We start from the raw sequence: 22,736 nt of genomic DNA, 5'->3' as shown, positions 1-22,736 counted from the left end.
TGCTTTGTGGCAGGCGCATTACCATGGAATACGGTTTCCATAAAAGGGTGTACATGGTCTGCAACAAAGGTGGTACGTGTCAAAGTAACATCCACATGGTTGGTAGGACCCAAGGTTTCCGTGCAGAACATTGCCCAAAGCATCACACTGCCTCCGCCGGCTTGCCTTCTTCCCATAGTGCACCTGGTGCCATGTGTTCCCAAGGTAAGCGACGCACACGCACCCGGCCATCGGCGGGATTTAAAAGAAAACGTGATTCATCAGACCAGGCCAAACCTTCTTCCATTGCTCTGTGGCCTAGATCTGATGCTCACGTGTCCACTGTTGGTGCTTTTGGACTGGGGTCAGCATGGGCACCCTGACTGGACTGCGGCTATGACTGGTCATACACAACAAACTGCGATGCACTGTGTATTCTGACACCTTTCCATCAGAACCAACATTAACTTCTTGAGCAATTTGAGCTACAGTAGCTCGTCTGTTTATTCGGACCACACGGGTCAGATTCTGTCGCCGGTTCACCACTGTTCCTTCCTTGGCGCACTTTTGACAGATACTGACCACTGCAGACCGGGAACACCCCACAAGAGCTGCAGTTGGAGATGCTCTGACCCAGTCGTCTAGCCATCACAATCTGGCCCTTGTCAAACTCGCTCAAATCCTTACGCTTGCCCATTTTTCCTGCATCTAACACATCAACTTTGAGGACAAAATGTTCACTTGCTGCCTAATATATCCCACCCACTAACAGGTACCGTAATGAAGAGATAATCAGTGTTATTCAGCTGTCAGTGGTCATAATGTTATGCCTGATCGGTGTATATAACGTGCACCAATCATTCACAGGAAAACTAAACACGATCAATTATGATTTCATGTATTAGTGTGTTCACTAATATTATAATATGGTGCATATAATCTAATTTGATTGGTAATATGGACAACAACATGATCCTCTCATTCAATTAAAGTTTTTCATTTTTGTGCCACTATCATCAACAATTATTATCAAACAGGTTTCTTGAATGCTTCCACCATCTGCTATTGATCAGAGAATCTCGCCCCAAACACTCAACATCGGTTGAACATCATGAGACAGCATAAGACGCTTTGTAGATATTTCTGTTCATTTGACAGTGATATGGTTCAGGCTTTCTTATATAAGAGGAAAGTGTTCCTCTTCTGTCTGATCTAGCGCTCTCAGTTCTTCTCTTACTGAAGGACAGGTCTTCAGACTCCTGCATTGATTTTTATGAGCACGCTTTCTGTGTGTGTGTCGGTCTGCGCCTCTATCCTTCCGCTCTCACTCACTCTCCTCTGTTTGTCATTATCTCATCTACTTCATCACTCTCCCTCTACACCTCTCTCTCTCTCTCTCTCTCTCTCTCTCTCTCTCTCTCTCTCTCTCTCTCTCTCTCTCTCTCTCTCTCGTCCCTCTCAATCAATCAATTCTCTCTTCTCTCATAACATGCACATCTCCCTCTCTCTTCCTCTCTCTCAAATTTGAATTCAATGAAGCACTTTTCTGCATCATCTATTTCTAACCCTCTCTCTGGATGTGTGTGTGTGTGTGTGTGTGTGTGTGTGTGTGGTTGTTCTCACTAGAGGAAGGAGCACAAGGTTTTTTTACTCTCTTCCTGCTTTCTTCTCTCCAGTTATGATCTTTCTCTATACATGCTACACACTAGCTCATCCTTTTCAATAATCTGTCTGCATGTGTGTTTTTCTCCCTCCTTCTCTCTGTTTCTCTCTCTCAACACCCCCACCCCCCCATCTCTCTTCCTGATGCAATAGTTGGATCAGTCTCTCTTGCACATGTTGCCGTGGTGATGCTTTGGCTGTGTGCTAGACTGAGGTCATCTCATTCTTCGTATGACTCTATCAGCCCATCCTGTCTGTCTCTCGCGCAGCAGCGCGACCTGTCTCACCTCACATCCTGTAGAGCATAGAAACGCCAGTGGAGAGAATGATCAAATGGAACTTTGATTGAAACTGGAATTAAACCAGTAAACCTCAAATCTAAACTGTGGTTACAGACTAAAGTTAACCGTCCATAGAATCCATGAACTCGGTTTGGTGCAGTTTGGTTTGTATGAGTGCTTGATTTAGTTTTTTTTCTGTCTGCTATAAGGGTTAATTTTCACAAATTATTTTGAAGCTCCATAAGTTTGCTAAATTTTTTGTGACACCCTAATCTATTTATAGGCTTTTATCTGGCATAACATTATGACCAGGTGAAGTGAATAGCACTGATTATCTCTTCGTCTGATTATCTGGCACCTGTTAGTGGGTGGGATATATTTGGCAGCGAGTGAATATTTTGTCCTCAATGTTGATGTGTTAGAAGCAGGAAAAATGGGCAAGCGTAAGGATTTGAGCGAGTTTGTCAAGGGCCAAATTGTGATGGCTAGATGACTGGGTCAGAGCATCTCCAAAACTGCAGCTCTTGTGGGGTGTTCCCAGTCTGCAGTGGTCAGTATCTGTCAAAAGTGGACCAAAGAAGGAACAGTGGTGAACCGGCGACAGGGTCATGAGCGGCCAAGACTCATTGATGCACGTGGGAAGGCTGACCCATGTGGTCCGATCATACAGACGAGCTACTGTAGCTCAAATTGCTCAAGAAGTTAATACTGGTTCTGATAGAAAGGTGTCAGAAGACCAGTCAGGGAGCCTATGCTGACCCCTGTCCACCGCCGAAAGCACCAACAGTGGCACGTGAGCATCAGAACTGGACCATGGAGCAATGGAAGAAGGCATGGTACATGGCACCAGGATGCACTATGTGAAGAAGGCAAGCCGGTGGAGGCAGTGTGATGCTTTGGGCAATGTTCTGCTGGGAAACCTTGGGTCCTACCAACCATGTGGATGTTACTTTGACACGTAGCACCCAAGTGGCAACCTCCACCAGTTTCTCTTGAAGCCAATATGGAAGTGACTTAAACAGCAATTCATCGACTGGCCGCTAGAGACAGGCTCCAGAAGGGAGCAGAATCTCATTGAGCTCCATGTTAAAATGCCCAAATTTACAGCAGAAAAAAACATGTTTACAGCCTGGTACAAATTGTGGATTTGGTCTATACGGCTAATTTTGCCCTTCATGACAACTGTGAGGGTGATTTTTTTTTTTTTTTATAACTCGCCCGTTTAAATTATTTTAAGCCTTAAAGTTCAGCATAATTAAGGGCGTGGCTACATGAGTGACCAGTGGATTGCCACTATGGTCGAGCTAGATGGGTATGGTTTCAGCAACCAGGCGCCTCAGCTCCATCCACGTCCCGCCTTTTTGGCCCTTTTTCAGTTATCCGGGAGTGACGCACGATGACGCACTGCCAAGATGGCAACGGCCGGGTTTTAGGCTTCAAAACTGCTCTTCAGAAACCTACAGGTGACGGACACTGCATCCATATTTTTTTACAGCCTATGGTACCACCTACCTAAGCATTGTTACAGACCATGTACACCCTTTCATGGAAACGGTATTCCCTGGTGGCTGTGGCCTCTTTCAGCAGGAGAATGCAAAAATGGTTCAGGAATGGTTTGAGGAGCACGAGTTTGAGGCGTTGATTGGCCTCCAAATTCCCCAGATCTCAATCCAATCGAGCATCTGTGGGATGTGCTGAACAACCAATTCCAATCCATGGAGACCCCACCTCGCAGCTTACAGGATTTAAAGGATCTGCTGCTAACATCTTGGTGCCAGATACCACAGCACACCTTCAGGGGTCTAGTGGAGTCCATGCCTCGACGGGTCAGGGCTGTTTTGGCAGCAAAAGCGGGACCAACACAATATTAGGAAGGTGGTCAGAAACTTATGCCTGATCAGTGTATATACAGCATGCATGTTTTTGAATATGCCATTAAAAGGGATAGTTAACCCAAAATGAAAGTCTGTCATTAATTCCTCACCCTTTTTGCAACCTGCTTTTGGCCTTTACAGCCTATATAAGGGTTGAGAACCACTGCTTTGAAAGAGCATACATCATATAAACTAAAGGAATATTACATGGTTAAGTTCAAGATTGGCTCTTATATACAAGTTAACCATCGTATGTTCATAACTGTCAACATATATCTGTTTTTACTCACTGAGGTATGAGTCTGAGTGATTGCCTTTGGCAGTTAACAGAATTTCACGCATGTTAATAGAGCCGCACTTTCCATTTCATTTCATATGCAGTTGGTAGATGTGTATACCTGAAGAGACTCGCACTGCATTCAATATCAGTTCATCCACTCAGTAGCAATCAAACTCTTGACCTTGGTTTTGTTGGTGCCATGCTCTACTGTGTGAGCCACAACTTGTATTTTACCTTGAATATTCAAGACCAGGGTTTAATATTAATACCGTAAATGGAGATCATTTTTATGCTCTTTTGAAGAAAGTGGCAGTCGTGATTTCAGACGTGAACATCGACAAAGAATAAACAGAATAAATAAAATGCATTGATAATAAATCTCATTTTCTGATCGTCATGTTCATACTCTGGAGTGTGTTTGAGTCATTGTGATTCTCTGTACTCATGCCCTCATCTCATTTCTCGTGTTTAGGTCAGCTTATGTGTGTGTGCGCGCTCGGGTTTAGAGCTTGTTTGTTTGTGTGTGCGACTGTGCGTATGTTTGGGAGTTAATGAGATCATTATTGTCTATTGTGTGTTCCATATGTATGAGGGAGACGCTTTTATTTTCAGAGTAAGTTTGACTGTGTGTGTGTGTGTGTGTGTGTGTGTGTGTGTGTGTGTGTGTGTGTGTGTGTGTGTGTGTGTGTGTGTGTGAGAGTGTGAGAGTGTGAGAGTGTGAGAGTGTGTGAGTGTGTGAGTGTGTGAGTGTGTGTGTGTGTGTGTGTGTGTGTGTGTGTGTGTGTGTGTGTGTGTGTGTGTGTGTGTGTGTGTGTGTGTGCGTGTGTGAGTGTGTGTGTGTGTGTGTGAGTGTGTGTGTGTGTACATGTTTTTCTAGCCTGGTGGGGACTTCAACCTGACTGTAGACAGACTCATGGGGACTCGTGTCACAAAAAGCACATATAAATAAAGCTTATAAATCATTCAGAATGAGTTTTTATGAAAATGTAAAAATGCAGAATGTCTCCTGTGAGGGTTAGGTTTAGGGGCAGGGGCAGTGTAAGGGGATAGAAAATACGGTTTGTACAGTATAAAAACCATTACGCCTATGGTGAGTCCCCAGAAGGATAGCGCACCAGACATGTGTGTGTGTGTGTGTGTGTGTGTGTGTCGATTGATGGTGTGAGTGAATTTCAGATTGTTTAGAGAACTTTAAAAGCAGGAAAACCAGCCCACCAATCAAAGGAAGCTGCGTTGTAACGCACTAATTAACACTAATTAACCTTACCATCATCGTTAGCTCAATTTGCCCTTCATCCTGCCCACATAACGCTCTCTCCAATCACACCACACTCCCTTACTACACCCCCCCCCCCCACACACACACACCCTCCGCTCACCTCCTCCTAAAGGCCAGTGAAGCAGAGCTGCGTGTGTGTGTGTGTGTGTGTGTGTGTGTGTGTGTGTGTGTGTGTGTGTGTGTGTGTGTTTGTCAAAGAGAGAAATAGAGTGTGAGGTGAGAGAGGCACATAAACAGCGGGGGAGAGAGAGACAGAGCGAGAGCGAGAGAGAGCGAGAGAGAGAGAGAGAGAGAGAGAGAGAGAGAGAGAGACTGTGTATGTTTGTGTGAGGGAGACTAGAAAGACAGTCTGAGCCAGAGAGAGAGAGAGAGAGAGAGAGAGAGAGAGAGAGAGAGAGAGAGAGAGAGAGAGAGAGAGAGAGAGAGAGAGAGAGAGAGAGAGAGAGAGAGAGAGAGATCAAAACCTGCCTGTGGGTAAATGAATAAATCATGTCTTCCCTTCGTCCTGAGAACTGAAGCACGGATGAGTAATACACACACACTCACTCACTCTCTCTCTCTCTCTCTCTCTCTCTCTCTCTTGGTCCTGCTCTCCTTCTCTCTCATTCTCTCATGCAGTCTGCTCTCTTACAAACACACCACCTTATGTTTGCTATGCAAGGGCAGATAGTAATCAGAGATGGCTGCTTGCTCTATCTCACACACACACACACACACACACACACACACACACACACACACACACACACACACACACACAGATCACACCTACACAGCTGGGCAGCAGCAGCTTTCTTTGCCCTACTGCGGTAAGCTCTTATTAATGTTAAGGGGTGGGTTACAAAATCTTACATCAAAATATGAGTATTTTTTATTGGTCATTACGATAGATTTATATCAATATAGTTATTTTTTGCTGGAAATATAGTTGTTAACATGGTCTGAAATTAACGGGGATTTGGGTCTGGTTAAATTATCCGGTTACATTTGACATAAAAGACAACACAGATGCATTTAATAAGGTAATTATAAAATATATTGCCCTAAAAAGGTTAATATATATATATATATATATATATATATATATATATATATATATATATATATATATATATATATATATATATATATATATATATATATATATATAATATATATATATATATATATATATATATATATATATATATATATATATATATATATATATATATATATATATATATATATATTGCAAATATTGCCCTAAATGGAAAAGTAAATGTCCGACCTTGTTTGTTTTATGATTTCAATAAATGTAGATACCAGTGATACTAATTGTGGTATGACAGCAAAAACGAATATTAGCCAAACTAATGTGGAAAGTTATCAAGCAATTAATGGCAGTAATTAGTAAACAGTCACTAATAAAATAAGAACAAAGAAATGTATTACAAACAATATGGACATACAATACAATGAAAACAAAGATACAAATGAAATAAAACAGTGCACTTTAAGTGTATCTGTGCATTCATAGCACAGAAATTATAAAATAGAGTAGTCAAATATAAGATAAAACATTTCATAGTCTTCACTGAATGAATTGATTCTTACAATGATTCTTATTAAACCTATTGAAGTGATTCAGTAAAGAGCGATGAATGAACAAAAAAGGACCTAATGCACGGATCAAATATATCAGTATACATCTGATTTTCTCTTCGCTTTTTGCATTCACTTAAGACATAACCGACTGTGTATATGTGATGATATGTGTAGCATAACTTATGTATGTATTAAATTGAACGGAGTTCTCTTTTGTATTTTATTGGACTTTAATAGCTTAACATTACTTTAACATTTAAAAACTAGTGTTTAAAATGCTTGCAAATGATAAACTGTCGTGACAACATGATAGAGATAATAATCCAACATTTTCGTTTTAGTAGTATTTATTTACGATTTTAATATTAAATTATCTCTGAAATCCACAAATTTCGAACATTTGATTTACAACTACTCAAATTTGATTGGCTGAGCGGCTTTATTAGAGTTATAATATTTAGCATAACAGCATAACTGTTTGTATCACTCCACTTGTCTTGTTCCCTACATAGAATTTCATTGATGGATCAAAAATGAATATATTAGCTGGCTATATTGTACCTGGAAATGTCAGTTACTTGATATTAACTTGTTCATGACTGAGCATGTGCCCAAATCTGTTGTGCTGTACACTCTTAAGGCTCGTTCACACCAAGAACAAAAACACTACCAATAACTATATTAGCCTCCACACTAATGAACGATATCGTTCTGTTTATTATAAGTGTGCTGCAGTTTTGCCGTCTGCCACTTTAAATGCTCAAACTCTTTAGAGCAGTGTGGTTTCTGATTGGCTGTCAATGTTTTTATCATTCATCAGCTGGAATCTCTCATATTTAGAAATGTTTTTTGAACTATATCTTTATTGTTATCGTTCTTGATGTGAACGGGCCTTTACTGATGTGATATCGCTTAACTGGTTGATATCAGAAGCAAATAATTATGTTTATGTTATGGCTAGTAACCATTATGATGGCCAGTAATTTCAAAGGAAATTAAATTACAACTGTAAGAAATTTTATGGCGATGAATGGACATCCTGATCTTTTAACTCCATTGCAAAAGCTCAAGGAAAATTAGTTTTCTCGTGATACAACCCCATGGCATGGCAACAGAGGATCTATAAACTAATAATATACCTGATATTATCTGCCTCTAATTCCATCTTTATCGAGCGATCCAGATAATTGCTAAAAATGCTGATATACGCTGATAGAAAACGGTGTGCATCTCTAAAATCAAGAGCCGTTTTCGTCACGCATTGATAAATGTGTCGTGCTGGATAAACATCAGCACAATCAGTGGTATCATCATTTCTTTCTTTAGTTTGGCTGTTTCTGTCAGTTTGTCACTTTAAACAGTCCACAGTTTTTCCTGTTCTCTGCACCTGAGCCTCTGTGTGTGTGTGTGTGCGTGTGTGTGTGTGTGTGTGTGTGTGTGTGTGTGTGTGTGTGTGTGTGTGTGTGTGTGTGTGTGTGTGTGTGTGTGTGTGTGTGTGTGTGTGTGTGTGTGTGTGTGTGTGTGTGTGTGTGTGTGTGTGTGTGTGTGTGTGTGTGTGTGTGTGTGTGTGTGTGTGTGTGTGTGTGTGTGCGTGCGTGCGTGCGTATGTGTGTGTGAGAGAGATAGAGGGAAGATGATGATGATGCAGACTCTGGGGTCAGCCGTATATGAGTCACACAGGAGAAATTGGACTGAGGCATTAGACTAGCCAGATGAAGACTGATGGACAGAGAAGAGAAAGTGCTGAGAACTGTGATTGGATTTGACTGCTTTTTCAAACACACACACACACACACAAAAGAAATGCAAGTCTTCCTTAACTGTTCCACTAATTTTTGTCTGTGCTCAAAACAAAGTGTTTTGTTTAATTTATTACATAATAAAACATGATAAAATACAAATATGATTGTAATAATTATTTTAAAATGAATAATTAAATTCACATTTATGTGTATAGCGCTTTTCACAATACTAAATTGTTCAACTAAATATCCAAATAAATCGAACTATTAAACTAAATTAACCATATAAACTAAATTACTGATCTAATTACTGTTCTAATGGCCACATTGTCACTGTATGATAATTGAAATGAGCTGATGACATCCCTGTTTTCTCCGGAGCGGCTGTACGTCCGATTCATCAAATTCTGTTGCATTATTTTCCTGTTTAACACTGTGACGCTGCTTTGAAACAATCAGCATTGTTAAAAGCGCTATATAAATAAAGTTTACTTGAATTGACTTGACAATACATATCGTTTCAAAGCAGCTTCACAGAAAATGTATGCGTCTACATTACAATTTAAAGTGATTTGTTATAAAAGGGGACTGTGTCTAAGTTTTAGGATAAGTACATATATAAATCACACAGTTACACTCTAAAAAATGCTGGGTTAAAAATAACCCAAGTTGGGTTGAAAATGGACTAACCCAGCAATTGGGTTGTTTTAAGCAAACATTTAACCCAACCGCTGGGTTAAAACAACCCAATTGCTGGGTTAGTCCATTTTCAACCCAACTTGGGTTATTTTTAACCCAGCATTTTTAGAGTGCATTAAAAATGAAATCCAGAAAACTAAAAACAGATAATAAAAAAGAGATATTATAAAAAAACGTGTTTCATAAGGCCCTAAACATGTAATTTTTGTTGTAACATGTAAACTTTTAATAAATTCTTGTTAATAAAAAGTTTCATTTAAATTAATTAGACATGCTTTTTGATTATTAAAATGTATTAAACCATTGAAAATGAAATCCTGAAAACTAAAAACAAATAATATAAGAGATATTATAAATAGAACGTATTTCATAAGGCCCTAAAAATGTAATTTTTGTTAAACTTTTAATAAATTCTTGTTAATAAAAAGTTTCATTTAAATTAACTAGACATGCTTTTTAAATAACTATTTAAATGAAGTCCAAAAATGAAAATTTTAATGCAATTTGGGAAAAAATAAGATTTTATAGAGCCCAAATTCACTGCATTATGGCAGCAAAACACACACTGACAGCCCTGCTGTTGTTTTTGCATGTTTGTTTAAGGGTTTAATAGTAAATGCTTGGTTAAAAATAACCCAAGTTGGATTGAAAATTGACTAGCCCAGCAATTGGGTTGTTTTAAGCAAACATTTAACCCAACCGCTGGGTTAAAACAACCCAATTGCTGGGTTAGTCCATTTTCAACCCAACTTGGGTTATTTTTTACCCAGCATTTTGTGTGTAGCTAACAATGTATTTGTAAACTGTCGTGGAAAAAAGAAACTTGTAATACTTATCATGGTGAAGCTGAAATTGAAAAACACAAGCTAAGTGTCTTTAAAAGCTTTTATTCTTGGCAAGAAGGTCTATTTGGACATACAGATTATCTGCAGTCAGGAAAGACAAAAACCATAGCCCCTCACTCGTTCTTTTATACACTCATTTCAATGGGTGAGGGCCAATAACACACAAACACAATAACAAACTCCTTAGTTTGTGTTATCTGCAGTTGTCACAACGAACACACTAGTAGAATTCCCATTATATTAAACAAAAACATCTTATATGAGTTTAATATCAAAAACACCTTATATGATTTGATATAGTTTATGTTCAAAATGTCCATTACATAATAATTTAAGGCACAAACAATGGGCTCATTGAAGTAAAGAATACATGTTGTTAACAATGATAAGGATTCATAGAAAATACATTTAATAATATGCATATGATTAATGATAAATGCAATACTAATTATATAATGTTTTATATGTAATAAATGTTATTACTTGTTAATATTATTCATTAATATGTATAGTGTGTGTGTGTGTATATATATATATATATATATATATATATATATATATATATATATATATATATATATATATATATATATATATATATATATATTCATCAATAACACTATTTTTTACAATTAATAATAATAGTAATAATTATTATTTTGTCTTATATTTTACTTAATATATTATTTATTAAACTTATTAATTATTATTTATTTAATGGTAACTGTCATTTTCTTTTTTTCTCTTTGGACACATATGTTAAGCAGCTTAGCATTACGAACAAAAAAGGGAGCAAGAGAAACATTTTATGAATGTAAATTTCAGGCGAGAGCATGTGTGTGAGTGTGTTTTCAAGTGACAGAAAGAGAGAAATGCGTGATAGAATATTTTGGGAAATATCTAGCCTCTGTGTTGTGTGCTTTTGTGTGTAACAGGCAGAGGTTTTGGGAGTTCAGCAGGAGTTCAGCTTAAATATCCACACTACACTATTACCGTTACGTAATTTCCAGTCTTGTGTGTGTGTGTGTGTGTGTGTGTGTGTGTGTGTGTGTGTGTGTGTACAGTGAGGAGGTGTGTCTATTGTGTGCATGGATGAGTAATACCATGTGTAATACTGTGTATGTGTGTGTGCGCGCTCTCTCTTGCTGTCTCTCGCTGTCATCCCTCCCCCATCTGAAGCTGTCTGGTGTGCAACTGTTGCTTTCCTTCATCTTCATCTTTTCTTCTGGAGCTTTCAGTATGATCATAGCAGATCAAATCTTTAGCACTCCTCAAAAAAGGAAAGAAAACCAGAACTTGTCTTGTCTGTTTTGCTGTTAAAGGATGAAGTGGGCGATGGAAATCCGGCTGTGAGAGATGATCCGTCTCTGCAGGAGCAGGTCCAGGCCTGGCTCAAACAGAACCAATTCCAGAACATTCTTCAGCAAGGTATTCCAGCCTACATGCTCTCTGCTTTCGATTCTTCAGAGGGAAGATCTCTGTAATGTTGATCCGTGTGAAGATCCTGTGTTCTTGGTATCTGTTCAGTTAGTTAGCGATTGATAAGGATGTTTGAGTAAATCTGATCAACTCAGAATTGACTGTTTGAGGCTGTTTGCTGTTTGCTTGAGTACACAGAGGATTTTACATAATCAGTATCTTCATCAGTGCTGACACTTACAAGGTATAAACCACACGAGGTCATTGCAATGATTTCCTCAGGCACAACATGACGTTAAAAAATACTACTGTTTTGAGAATATTAATAATAGTTTTAATGTTATATATTAATAATAATAAAAACATAGCTGCAATTATCGGGTTCAAGCGATTTAAGGCCTTTAAGCACATATGTGTAAAAATATTACATTTTATTTAGCAAGCATGTAAACAATTACATCATAGAAGGAAAAGACGATTTACAGTGAAGATACCACGTGATTACAGAGGTATAAAACTTGTTAGCGCCAACTAGTGGCCGATTTCTTTCAAAATTCTTACAGTCCTCTAGAGCCATGAGTCTAGCATGCTCACTAAGTTTCGTTCCGATCGGCTTCTGGTAAACTTATCTAATAGGTGCTCAAACTTCATTTGCAGATGGCGGCCATGTTTATGCCAATGTCCTCATAGACTATCAAGGCACTTTGGACAAAGACAGTGGATGCCAATTTTCAAGTCAATCGGACTAGCGGTTGGATGGTTATAGCCATTTTCATGTTTTTTTCCCTGTTATAGTGCCACCAAGTGGCCAATCATTTTTGTCATGTGACCTCAGATTGAGCTCATACACTTGGTGGTCCCGAGTTTGGTAAAAATATCTCGTTTTGTGATGCTGCATTCACACCAAACGCGAATAGAGCGTCAGGAGCGAGTGATTTCAATGTTAAGTCAATGGAAAGGCGCGTTGGCGCGTGTCTGGAGCTCCAGTTCGTCTGACGGCCGAGTTGAAAAATCTGAACTTTGGCATCAATTCGCGCCGCGTTAAAGAAACCGGAGCCTGCCTGCTGCTGTTACGTGGTAAAGTGACGTGATGAGAAACCCTGCAAAAATTTTAAATACTACTATTGGGTCACAAAATATAGTTTTAAGACTTTTTCAGGTGGGAATGTAGTTGTTTAAAGCTCAAATCTGTGGTTTATTTATAAAGAGAGCGCCTATTTAAAAAAATAATCTTGCGTTTTGGAGTTGTGAGATCCAGGTGATCACCGGGTGTCTGCACTCATTAACCCCGGCGAGAGCAGCCTTTCCTCGGCTAGTCCTTCTGACGTTTGCTGCTGGCTCTGATGTCCTGTAGCGGTTTGTCTTGTGTGGATCTAACGGGCGATCTTTGGTATCATGAATCTATAATTTGTTGTCTGCCAAATCGTTTTGTCTGAGGGCAAAGAGAAGTTGGATATTTTAAGGATATTTAAATACACATGCAGTGAAGATAATGTAGGAGTTGCCTGGACCACATTTGTGTGGCTATTAATGATTAATATATATTTTTAATGAAAATGAAAAGAGGCAAAGTGGTGTTTTATGACATATTTCTCCTGGAGCACCTTGAACGCGCGTCTATTTCACTTCAAACACTCAATTTATACGCATGTCCAATTCACTGGGGACGCGCGAATGGATTCAAAATGTTCAAGCGTCCAACTAGACGCGGTAGACGCGATGTTGACGCTCTATTCGCGTTTGGTGTGAACGCAGCATTAGCGAGCTATAGCCATTTTAGTAAAAATGGCCTCACCCACGTAGAATATTTTGGCTGCCATTAACTTTTTTTGATAAATATTGATATTCAATCTCTAGAGAATATTTCTGCACTGGTTTGGTTCCGATCAGGCAAAAAACCTAGGACTAGTTTGCAAAAATTAGGTTTAGGGTTAAAAATCAGTGATTAGAAATAGAAATAAGGGATTAAAAATCCAAAATACCCAGAAATTTCACCTGAACGAATCTAATCTGACACATGCATTTTTTACGTCTTGAGCCAAGGATGTAAGCCAAGGATATAAGACACTTGAGCCTACGCCTAATGGTTTAGGAGTTATGAGCCATTTCTTACTTTCGACCTCTGTAGCGCCCCCGTCAGGCTGATCGTTGTAGGCGGTGTGAGTACTAACAGCCCTCAAAGTTTCAACGGTTTGGTCTGCCCGATCACTTTTAGGGGAGATTGCTGATCCTTGGAAAATTTAACAATTACAATAAACGTTATAAAATAAATTGTTATTAACATTATTAGCTGCAACATTCAATAAAAGTTACCTTTTCCAAGTTAATCAGAGTTTTTGTCCTAACTGGCCATGACTGTGATATACAACAATTTACAGGGGATTCTATTTTGTTAAATAGTTTCAATTTCTGTCTGGGAACAAGGACATACAATCTGTGTCCAGTGACAATTATAATCACAGGTACTGATTATGTGTGTTGTATAATCCTAAAAGGGTTTAATTGTACTTTGAATATCATTGTGCATGACTATAATAGCCATAATAAAAATATCAGAAAATAAATTAAAGGAAACCAGAATGATCAAACCTGTGAAATCTATGACAATAATTGTACTTACATAGTCAATGACTATATATTGTGTAATGAGGTATGTAGATATGGGAAGGAAGCATGAACTGGCAAACGTTTAACAAACTTTAATAAATAAATAAACAGACTGAAAGTAAAAACGCTTGCTTGTCACTAGAATCTGTTTCGGACACAAGGTAAATGTGGGATGTTTATGGTTAATTTGCAACGTTCATATAGAATCTTAATCATGTGCATCACATTTTTGAATGTGACTAATCCAATTCAAATTAACAGTCCAAAACATTTATTTTGTACATTGAAAAACAGTCACAAGATGCCATGCATTACAGTGTTTTTAACAATGAAAATAATGTTAACAGTGATGGTAATAGTAAAACAGTCACTAGAGAAATATGATCCAATGTTTGATAAATAATTTGTTTTATTAGTAATAGTCATAACCAATTCTTCTGCCAAGTTATATAGTTTATTTTAATACATACTGGTGCATTAATATGAATACTGGACATTATTTTATAGCTCCAACATGGCTCATCCAGAATGTAGAACTCTCCATTTTATAAATAAGCATTTGATTCATTCAACAACTAGTGTTTCATGAGTTTTTTCATGATTCGATTATCTCAATAGTTACTTAAGGATTAGAGTAAGATTGTTTTGTGAAATCAGTGTTAGTTGTTTGCTGTCTGTGATATTTGCTATTGTGCGACAGGTGCTTGTTCTCTAAAGGGCCTTCGAGTGAAAGTATTCAATCAGGAGTCCAGAACCCAGTGGCTGTCTGGAGCCATCACACACCACGACCAGAACAACAGAACCGTAGCTGTTATGACTGACCAGGTGAGACCACATAAGCACATATATCATGTTGTGTATAGTAACATAATATAAAATATGTTTTATATAAAGGTTATTTTTTCATCTTCAAAAGGTTCGAGAGATTGTGAATGTAGATCCGTCGCTGGTTCAGATGATGTTACTAGATGACATCCCCCACTCCTCGCTAATGGGAGACCACTCAAAACGCAAATCACATATCACCAAGATCAATCGGATTTTTCTTGTGAGTGAAGACGTTAATTTTTTTCACATACTAGTTTTGGGCCAAAATTTTCCACAGAAAAAGAAAAGAAAAAACCCAGAAAAGAGCCATGCATGCTTCTAACATGTTATATGTTTGGCAACAGTTCTTCTAACCCTAATTGATGGAGTATGTAGCTTTTAACAACCATGTAGGAAGACCAAACATTGATGCATCACAACATTTATTTCCATCAAGAAGTGCATTCATTTTTGGTCAAGATCGTGTAATGACAATATAAGAGTCAAGCTTTGTAAAGCACATCCCTAAGACTTTCAGTGAATTTAAGGTCTGGACTCAGAGGTGCCAATTCATGTGTGTAAATGATTCTTCATGCTCCCCCTCCCAACCATTCTTTCACAGTTTGAGCTGATGAATCTTGACATTGTCATCCTGGAATATGTCCATGATGTGTCTTCCTACATGATTGTTTAAGAAATTAAAAGCTACACACTCGATCGATTAGGGTTAGAACTGTTGCCAAACAGATAACATGCTAGAAACATCATAATCACTGCAATAATAATCCAATCATAGACCATTTCACCAGAAACACAGCATAAAACAATTGCTGTTTGCCAGATTTTTAAAAAGGTTTAAAGGGGGACACAAGCAAAAACAAGTTTGAGAACCACTGGGTTACAGATATAGAAAAAAGTTTTCAGTTAGGGGTTTGGAGTAGGGTTAGTATTAATAATTAGCTTTAGTATTGACTTTATAGCAGTAGAAGTCTATGAAATGTCTACATTTAGATAGCTAAGTAAATGTTTGTGTTTGTGTCTTCCAGGGCACAGAAAGCATATCAAACAACACTACAATAAATGACCAGGTAGAAACTCGAATATACTTCCAAATGCATGACAGCAGAATGCTTACACATCCTCTAGTTTTAAAACACACTCTGTCTCTGTGTTGAAGGTGTGCAGCTCCAGGCCAGTGCAGCAACAGTCTGCGCTGAGCACACAGAACTGCCGCATGGAAGAGGATGGTATGAGGGACGAAAAGAGGAGTGATGAGGGAAGAGGTGAGCTGTAGCCATGGATAATGATTATGCTGATGTTATGAGCTCCATCTGTGTTAAATTACATTTAGCTGGATTCAGATTTATGGCATTAGCTTGATAAGGGCTGAGTGCTGATTTTTTTTTTCTTCCAAAGTGTCAATGACAATCTTAGATGTAGCTGTGTAACTTTTTCTAAATCATTATTATTGATCTTGTTATATTTATTTAGTCCTAGATTCTTCCAAATCTAAAAACAGCAATGGTGAGAGAAAAAGGAGGAAAGAAGACGAGGAAAAAGATGACAAGCAGAGAAAGAGATTGAAGAGGTTGAAAGCAGGCAGTGTGTCCGACTTGTCTGAGAACAGCGATTCTGAAAATTCCAGCTGCAGAGTGCAGGATTCATCCTCTGATTCAGGATCAAAGAGACAGCTAAAACAGCCTTACACTTCAAAGAGACCATTGGATTGTGAGGTTCACTCCACCCAGAAAGGTGGGGAACGTTCTCCCAACCAATTAGGAGAAAGTGAGACACAGAAATTGGGAAAAACTCTTCCATCTGATTCCCCTAGTGCATCCTGCAACGGGGCATTCAGTAACACAGAGGCACAGGAGTGTGCTGCTGGTGTTAGTGCTGGGAAATCAGATGAGAAAGGTGATGGAGCAATGACAGAAATAGAGGGGACAAATGAGGGGACATCTCGAGAGGACTCAGAGGCCGTGTCTGCACTTCTGGCATCCCAAGAGAGTGAGCAGCTGGTCTCCATGGAAACCACATGTGTGCTGCTGCATGCATCACCTACAGAGTGTGAAGGAGCGGAAGGTGAACATGAGATGTCGACAAATGTTTCAGTGGTCAGAGGGTCAGAGTTCACCCACGCAGAGGCTAGGGGGTCAGACTTTAACCAATCAGAGGTCAGGAGATCAGAATTTCCCCATTCTGTGGCCATTACCACCAGCCAGGACACTGCAGTCACAGTAGGCGAGGAGCCAAAAGGAGCACCCCCTTGCTCTCCTGTCAAACCTTGCAGCAAAAAAGAGGATGTAGATTCTAAACAGAGATGCTCTCCAGCAGCTGTGAACGCAGAATACGGACCTGCCATTTCTTTGGAAGCTACCCACAAGCCTAGTGTGCACGCCAGTCCTTGCTCCTCTCCTGAGATCATAGCTAAACCTCAGATTTTACGGGAGATTACCAGACAGAAGCAGAGTGCATCTCTAGAAATGGGCCTGTTGAAAGAGGACACTCCTCTGCCTAATTCTATGGACCGAACTCTTAGCGGCCTTAAAATGGCACCCAATCCGAAAGTGACCTGCTCCACAACTTCAGTCCTGACTCAGACCCCTTCTCCATCCCCGAACCGATCCAGAACCCCGACACATTCTCCTCCCAGTACACCTAATCGCACTCCCACTCCAGACAAGTCCACCAAAAGTCCCCTCATTGTGGACAGAAAGGATCCTTTCACTATATACAGAGATCCTGCATTAGTCCGGGTGGAGCTTGAGGCCCACCCCTCTTACATCCAGCCCCCTCACACACCCCCAAACCCCAAACACCACCTGAAGACGCCATCTCCCTCCTCCAGCTCACACAGCCTTACTCCTGCTTCCTCCCACAGCAAGCTGCTGAGTCCCTCCCCTCATTCTGCACATCTCTCGCCCATTCCCCTCCACTCCCAGCCTCCCCTCTGCTCCCTGAGCACACCCCACTCAACCATTCCTCACCCGCACCTCCTTCCATCCCTCCTACCTGCGCTGCCCTCATCTGCCACAATCTTGGCTGGACATTCTCGTATTGGAACCCTAGGACTTTCCCACCATCCTTTAGCCCTTGCGGGTAACTCGTCTCTCCTGGGCCAGACCACTGGTGCAGCTCCTCTGGCACCTCTTGGCCTTTATCCCCTTTTGTGGCCTCCTTTTCCCAATGGAGCCCATAGCTACCCTGGACTGGGCCTGCAAGCGTCCAAATGGACACACCCAGACAGCGCTGGCATCTCTGACAGCAACGTGAGGAGGGTAAGTGTCCTCACACATTTCTAGCATGCACATCCCAGATTCTGGAGTCAGTCATGGATATTAAGCCTGAGCTGTGGTATAAAGTGGGCTGCTCTGACACATAAAGAGATTGTGGGGACCTGGGTTTGAGGACTCCTGACTCCTGTGGCTGGCACAGTGGCTCAATGGATAGCCAGAAGGTCTTTCTGTGTGAAGTTTGCATGCTTGTGGTGCTCCAGTTTTCCTTACAACCCAAAGACATGCAGGATAGGTGAACTAAATTGTCTGTAGATGTGAGTGTAAATGTGTGTAGTGGGTGTCCATACCAGGGTTTCTCTGCCATCGGATGCTTGGATAGGCATCCCCTGTGACCCTACATAGGACAAGTGGTTTGGAGAATGGGTGGATTATAGACTGTCATTGTTAAAAATTAACGTTATTGTGGATTTTAAGGCTTTTATATGTCAAATGGGTTGCAAACACTGCAGCAAGTTAAATTTGTAGCACATACTTTGTGTTATTCCTGGAGTTGTTGTGTGTACAGATTATGGTATTTGTGTTGGTGTTATGGTACTTATGCAATCATAGCTAAAGCTCATATACTCAGGGAGACGTCTAGACAAAGCGGAGCATGTCCCCTGAGGTGTGCATGCTGGAAGAGAGTTCCCCTTCTGCTAATACTTTTATAGACATAATGGGTATTATCCTGACTCCTCAGGATGTCATGCAAGTCAACGATGATTGTGTAATATCATCTGGTTTAGTTTTAAAGCCCAGATAAAGCATCAAGAGGCAGGTTATGGTATTATGGAGTTATATTGCATTAGGTTGTTTGCATTGTGACAGGCTGAATAGAGATGGACAAAACACTAGGGAAAAAGAAAATGAAAAAGAAAGCTTCAACAAGTGATGAAAAGAATGATGAACTGAAAGAAAGGCATCAAGGCAGCAGACACTGTTTTATTTATGTGGTATCAGGGCATCCTTGAGTCCTATGTAACCCACTATTCTTCTTTTCATGTATTATGGATATAAACAAGATTGTGTTTATCAGTGTGTGTGAGTGCACCTTGTGTACTCAAGTTCTCTTGTGTACTAGGAGGGGATTGACTTATGACTTATGTCCTTGCACATTGTGTATCAATTTATTTATTTATTTACCTCCCTAAGCTTCTCTAGATTGATCTAAAACAGGTTCTATAAATAAATTTGTCTGAAACGCTGTATGTTTGTCTGTGTGGTTACAGAACTCCCCAAGCCCTTGGCTTTCTCAACCCACCCCTGTTACTAATGCAGACGGTCAAGGGATGCAACCCCCACTCCCGATCCGGCCCTCTAGTGCGGACTCTCAGAGAGCATCTAGGAACATTCAACATTGCATGCCTTCCTCCAAAACCACAGAGTAAGTTTCCAGCTCAGTCCTGCACAAACTTTTTGTTTGACTTCATTTAATTATTGTACCTTTAATTACACAACATTTGTTGTTTTCTGATTTTCTGACAGACACTGCTGAGTGTTATTAATTTTCTGTAACTGCTTATTAATTTTCTATAACTGCTTATTGACTGCATTGCACTTCCATATCACTTTCCATATTCTTCATGATTCTTCACTAGAAATTTCTCGGCTGTCTTAAGCAAGGTCTGACTGTTAAATTATTAAACACATATTACCAACCTGGGGTGTGCATTAATTTTCACTCATGGTCCATTGTCAATTATATCTTGCATGTCAGACATACTGACCCTTGCAACAAGCTTTTACACATTCATTCCTGCTGTTCCTCATTCTAGAGAGCTGGATAGAAGAGCCGTTGCTGAGAGCACACTCATCCACACTCACCTCAAGTCTGAACAGGAGCGTGTCCGTGCAGCGGTGGGCAAAAATGGGCAGACTTACCCCCCAGTTGCCCCTGAGTCGCCACCAAGTCGAACCAAACAGCCACTTGTTGTTTATGATCTCACAGGTGAGAGACCCAACCGCTACCAGGAAGAGAACCGTCGCATTCTTCTGGAGAGCAGTGAGGTGGCACCATTCACTGCTAAAATGGGCTTGGATAGGGAACTGCGATACACTAGAAGCCCCACGTCTGCCTTTCCCTCCAAGGAGAGGGAGAGAGAGATGAACAAAGAGAGAGACCAGGACAGAGAGAGAGATGGGCATGCATTCAGGCACACTCTTCCTCCCCGGCCACATTCGGCCCATCCCACCCCTACCCTCACTCCGAGCAGCTACTACACATCTCTGTCCAACAGCATAGAGAACAAGCCTCCACAGCGCAGAGTGCCAGCCAGCAAAGAACTCTACGACAGGCTCAGTGCCAGCAACACAGTTGCCCCTGTCTTAACTTCCTCCAGCTCACAGGTCTCAATGAGAGCCAGACCTCCGCCTCTCATTAAACACCACCACGGGAAAGAAGAAGGTCTCCTGGGAAAGATCACTGAGCAACTTGCACATAAAGCATCTTCCATGGAAGCCGTAGAGGTAGCGACTGTGGAGAGAAGGGGGCCAGGCTCTTCTCTCATTTCTGTCTCCTCTTGTCCTCGCAATGTGCCTTTACTTCACCGTGCCCCTATTTTCCACCCTCCGGCACCAGCCATTCTAGTTTCTAAAGACTCTGGACATGGCAGATTGTCCCCGCCTACTCTCACACCCATTCAGCCAATGAGCTTGCCTGGAAAAGGTCAGAAGCAACATAGGCCACCCACCCTGTTGCCTGAACTCAAACATGTCACCTTAGATGGGAAAAGACCTGTGCCAGAGAAAGCAACGTCATCACAAGCTTGGGATACCCAATGGGGTGGAGTCATGTTTGGCAGAGAGAAAGTAGGTGGTGGGCACACAACAAATGGATGTATAGTCAAACCACAGTCGGCCACTGCTTCAGTCATTGTACATTCAACAAGTCACACACATTCACCAATAAATTACACAGTGTCTAACAGCTCAGTTTCCCAGGTGCAGTGCGCCCACATAAAGCCATTGGAAAGTTTGTCCAACCCACACTCTAAGGAGGGCAGTATTCAGCATAAGAGAGGTGTCCTGTGGACCCCTATGGATACTGTTCACCCCATCAACTTGACGGCCCAAAAGGGAGATCTCAACACACCCATAAATATGACAACTAAACCAATTAACATAGCTCAACCAAGTCACGGAGTGACACACCCCTTGTCAAATATGAATGTCACATGCTCTAGGATAGACCTAATTGCAGAACACTGCAAGAGGAAAGACGATGAAGCCGTTCCACCAAAGATGGAGCCATTTCCCACCTCTTGTTGCACTTCTAGAGAATTCCCTCATCTGAAGAAACACAGAGCTGGACTAGCTACTGCTGAATCTAGACTTAACACACATACTATTCAGCCTCAACACACTACGCATCCTTCAAATGATATGAAACATGTAAATAGTAGGTATGGGACTTACACTACACTCACTACACATACTGTGTGTTCAACACATGCTTCGGAAAGAGAAAAAGAGTCTGTATTCAACACTAGCACTTCTGAATGTCTCCGACTGGCATCAGGGACTTCCAGCCCTGTACCAACAACCAAACAAACAACAACCAATGAGCTGATACCTGCTTCGGCCGTAACTAACCAGTCTGCTCAATTTAGTCAGAACAACTACCACAAACTGAAAAAAGCCTGGCTGACCCGCCATTCTGAGCAAGATAGAGGCAGTACGGCCTCCCAAACACTAGATGGCACTAAGACAGCTGTAACTTTGACCAGCACAAGCACCTCTGTGCCAATCAAACAGGAAGTGAATGGACTGGTAATTGATAATTGTTGCCCTCAGGAGGACAAAAATTCCTCCTTGGACACCGGAAAGTCCAAAATAATGGACAAGAAGCCTACTCAAGACAACAGCAAGTCTAGTTTAGAGGACAGGAAGTCAAATAGTAATGCTACAAGTTTCAATTCAGTGGACAAAAAATCTCTCATAGCCAATGAGAAACCAGTGACCGCAGGCAAGAAGTCTTCCTCGGATGATGTTAAACCTCTCTTGGACAGAAATGGAAAGCTGGAAAGTAAGGAGTCCTTTGTGGAGGACAAGAAACTTAATGAAAAAAGATCAATCCCGCTACACACAAAGCCAGAGAGAGAGAAACGAAGCAAGAAACGGCCATTACAGTCCAGTGGTGACAGCGAAAGTGGAGGAGACTCAGGCAATGAGAGTGAGAGTGGAGGATCCGGACGGAGGTTGAAACGGCAGTCTAAGTCCTCTTTTAAAATAAAGCCGAATGACAGCCAGAAGAAGAAAGTAGATGAGGAAGAAGAGGAGGAGGAGGAAGAAGAAGAAGAGGAGGCCAAACTCAATGGAACTTTGCAAAGTGCAAAAGATAAGCCTCAACAGAGGCTCGCTAACAGCAGTGAGTTTTTCCACCTGTTTAAATGCTGATGTAT

At 40.7% G+C, this 22,736-nt stretch overlaps 1 protein-coding gene across 1 annotated transcript in view; it reads left to right on the top strand.

Moving 5' to 3' along the window:
* Positions 1 to 22,736, top strand: part of jmjd1ca (jumonji domain containing 1Ca) — an 88,113-nt gene that overhangs the window by 52,802 nt on the left and 12,575 nt on the right. The window contains exons 4-11 of the mRNA XM_079833416.1: positions 11,551 to 11,656; positions 14,955 to 15,079; positions 15,171 to 15,302; positions 16,108 to 16,149; positions 16,239 to 16,344; positions 16,553 to 18,339; positions 19,566 to 19,720; positions 20,112 to 22,702. Of these exons, the coding sequence (XP_079689542.1) occupies positions 11,551 to 11,656; positions 14,955 to 15,079; positions 15,171 to 15,302; positions 16,108 to 16,149; positions 16,239 to 16,344; positions 16,553 to 18,339; positions 19,566 to 19,720; positions 20,112 to 22,702 (5,044 nt within the window). The remainder of the gene's footprint in view (positions 1 to 11,550; positions 11,657 to 14,954; positions 15,080 to 15,170; positions 15,303 to 16,107; positions 16,150 to 16,238; positions 16,345 to 16,552; positions 18,340 to 19,565; positions 19,721 to 20,111; positions 22,703 to 22,736) is intronic.

This window comes from Gobio gobio (genome assembly GCF_949357685.1).
Source record: "Gobio gobio genome assembly, chromosome: 13".
NCBI classification, from domain to species: Eukaryota; Metazoa; Chordata; class Actinopteri; order Cypriniformes; family Gobionidae; genus Gobio; species Gobio gobio.
Note: the sequence above shows the minus strand (reverse complement) of the source record. Positions and strands in the feature narration are given on the sequence as shown.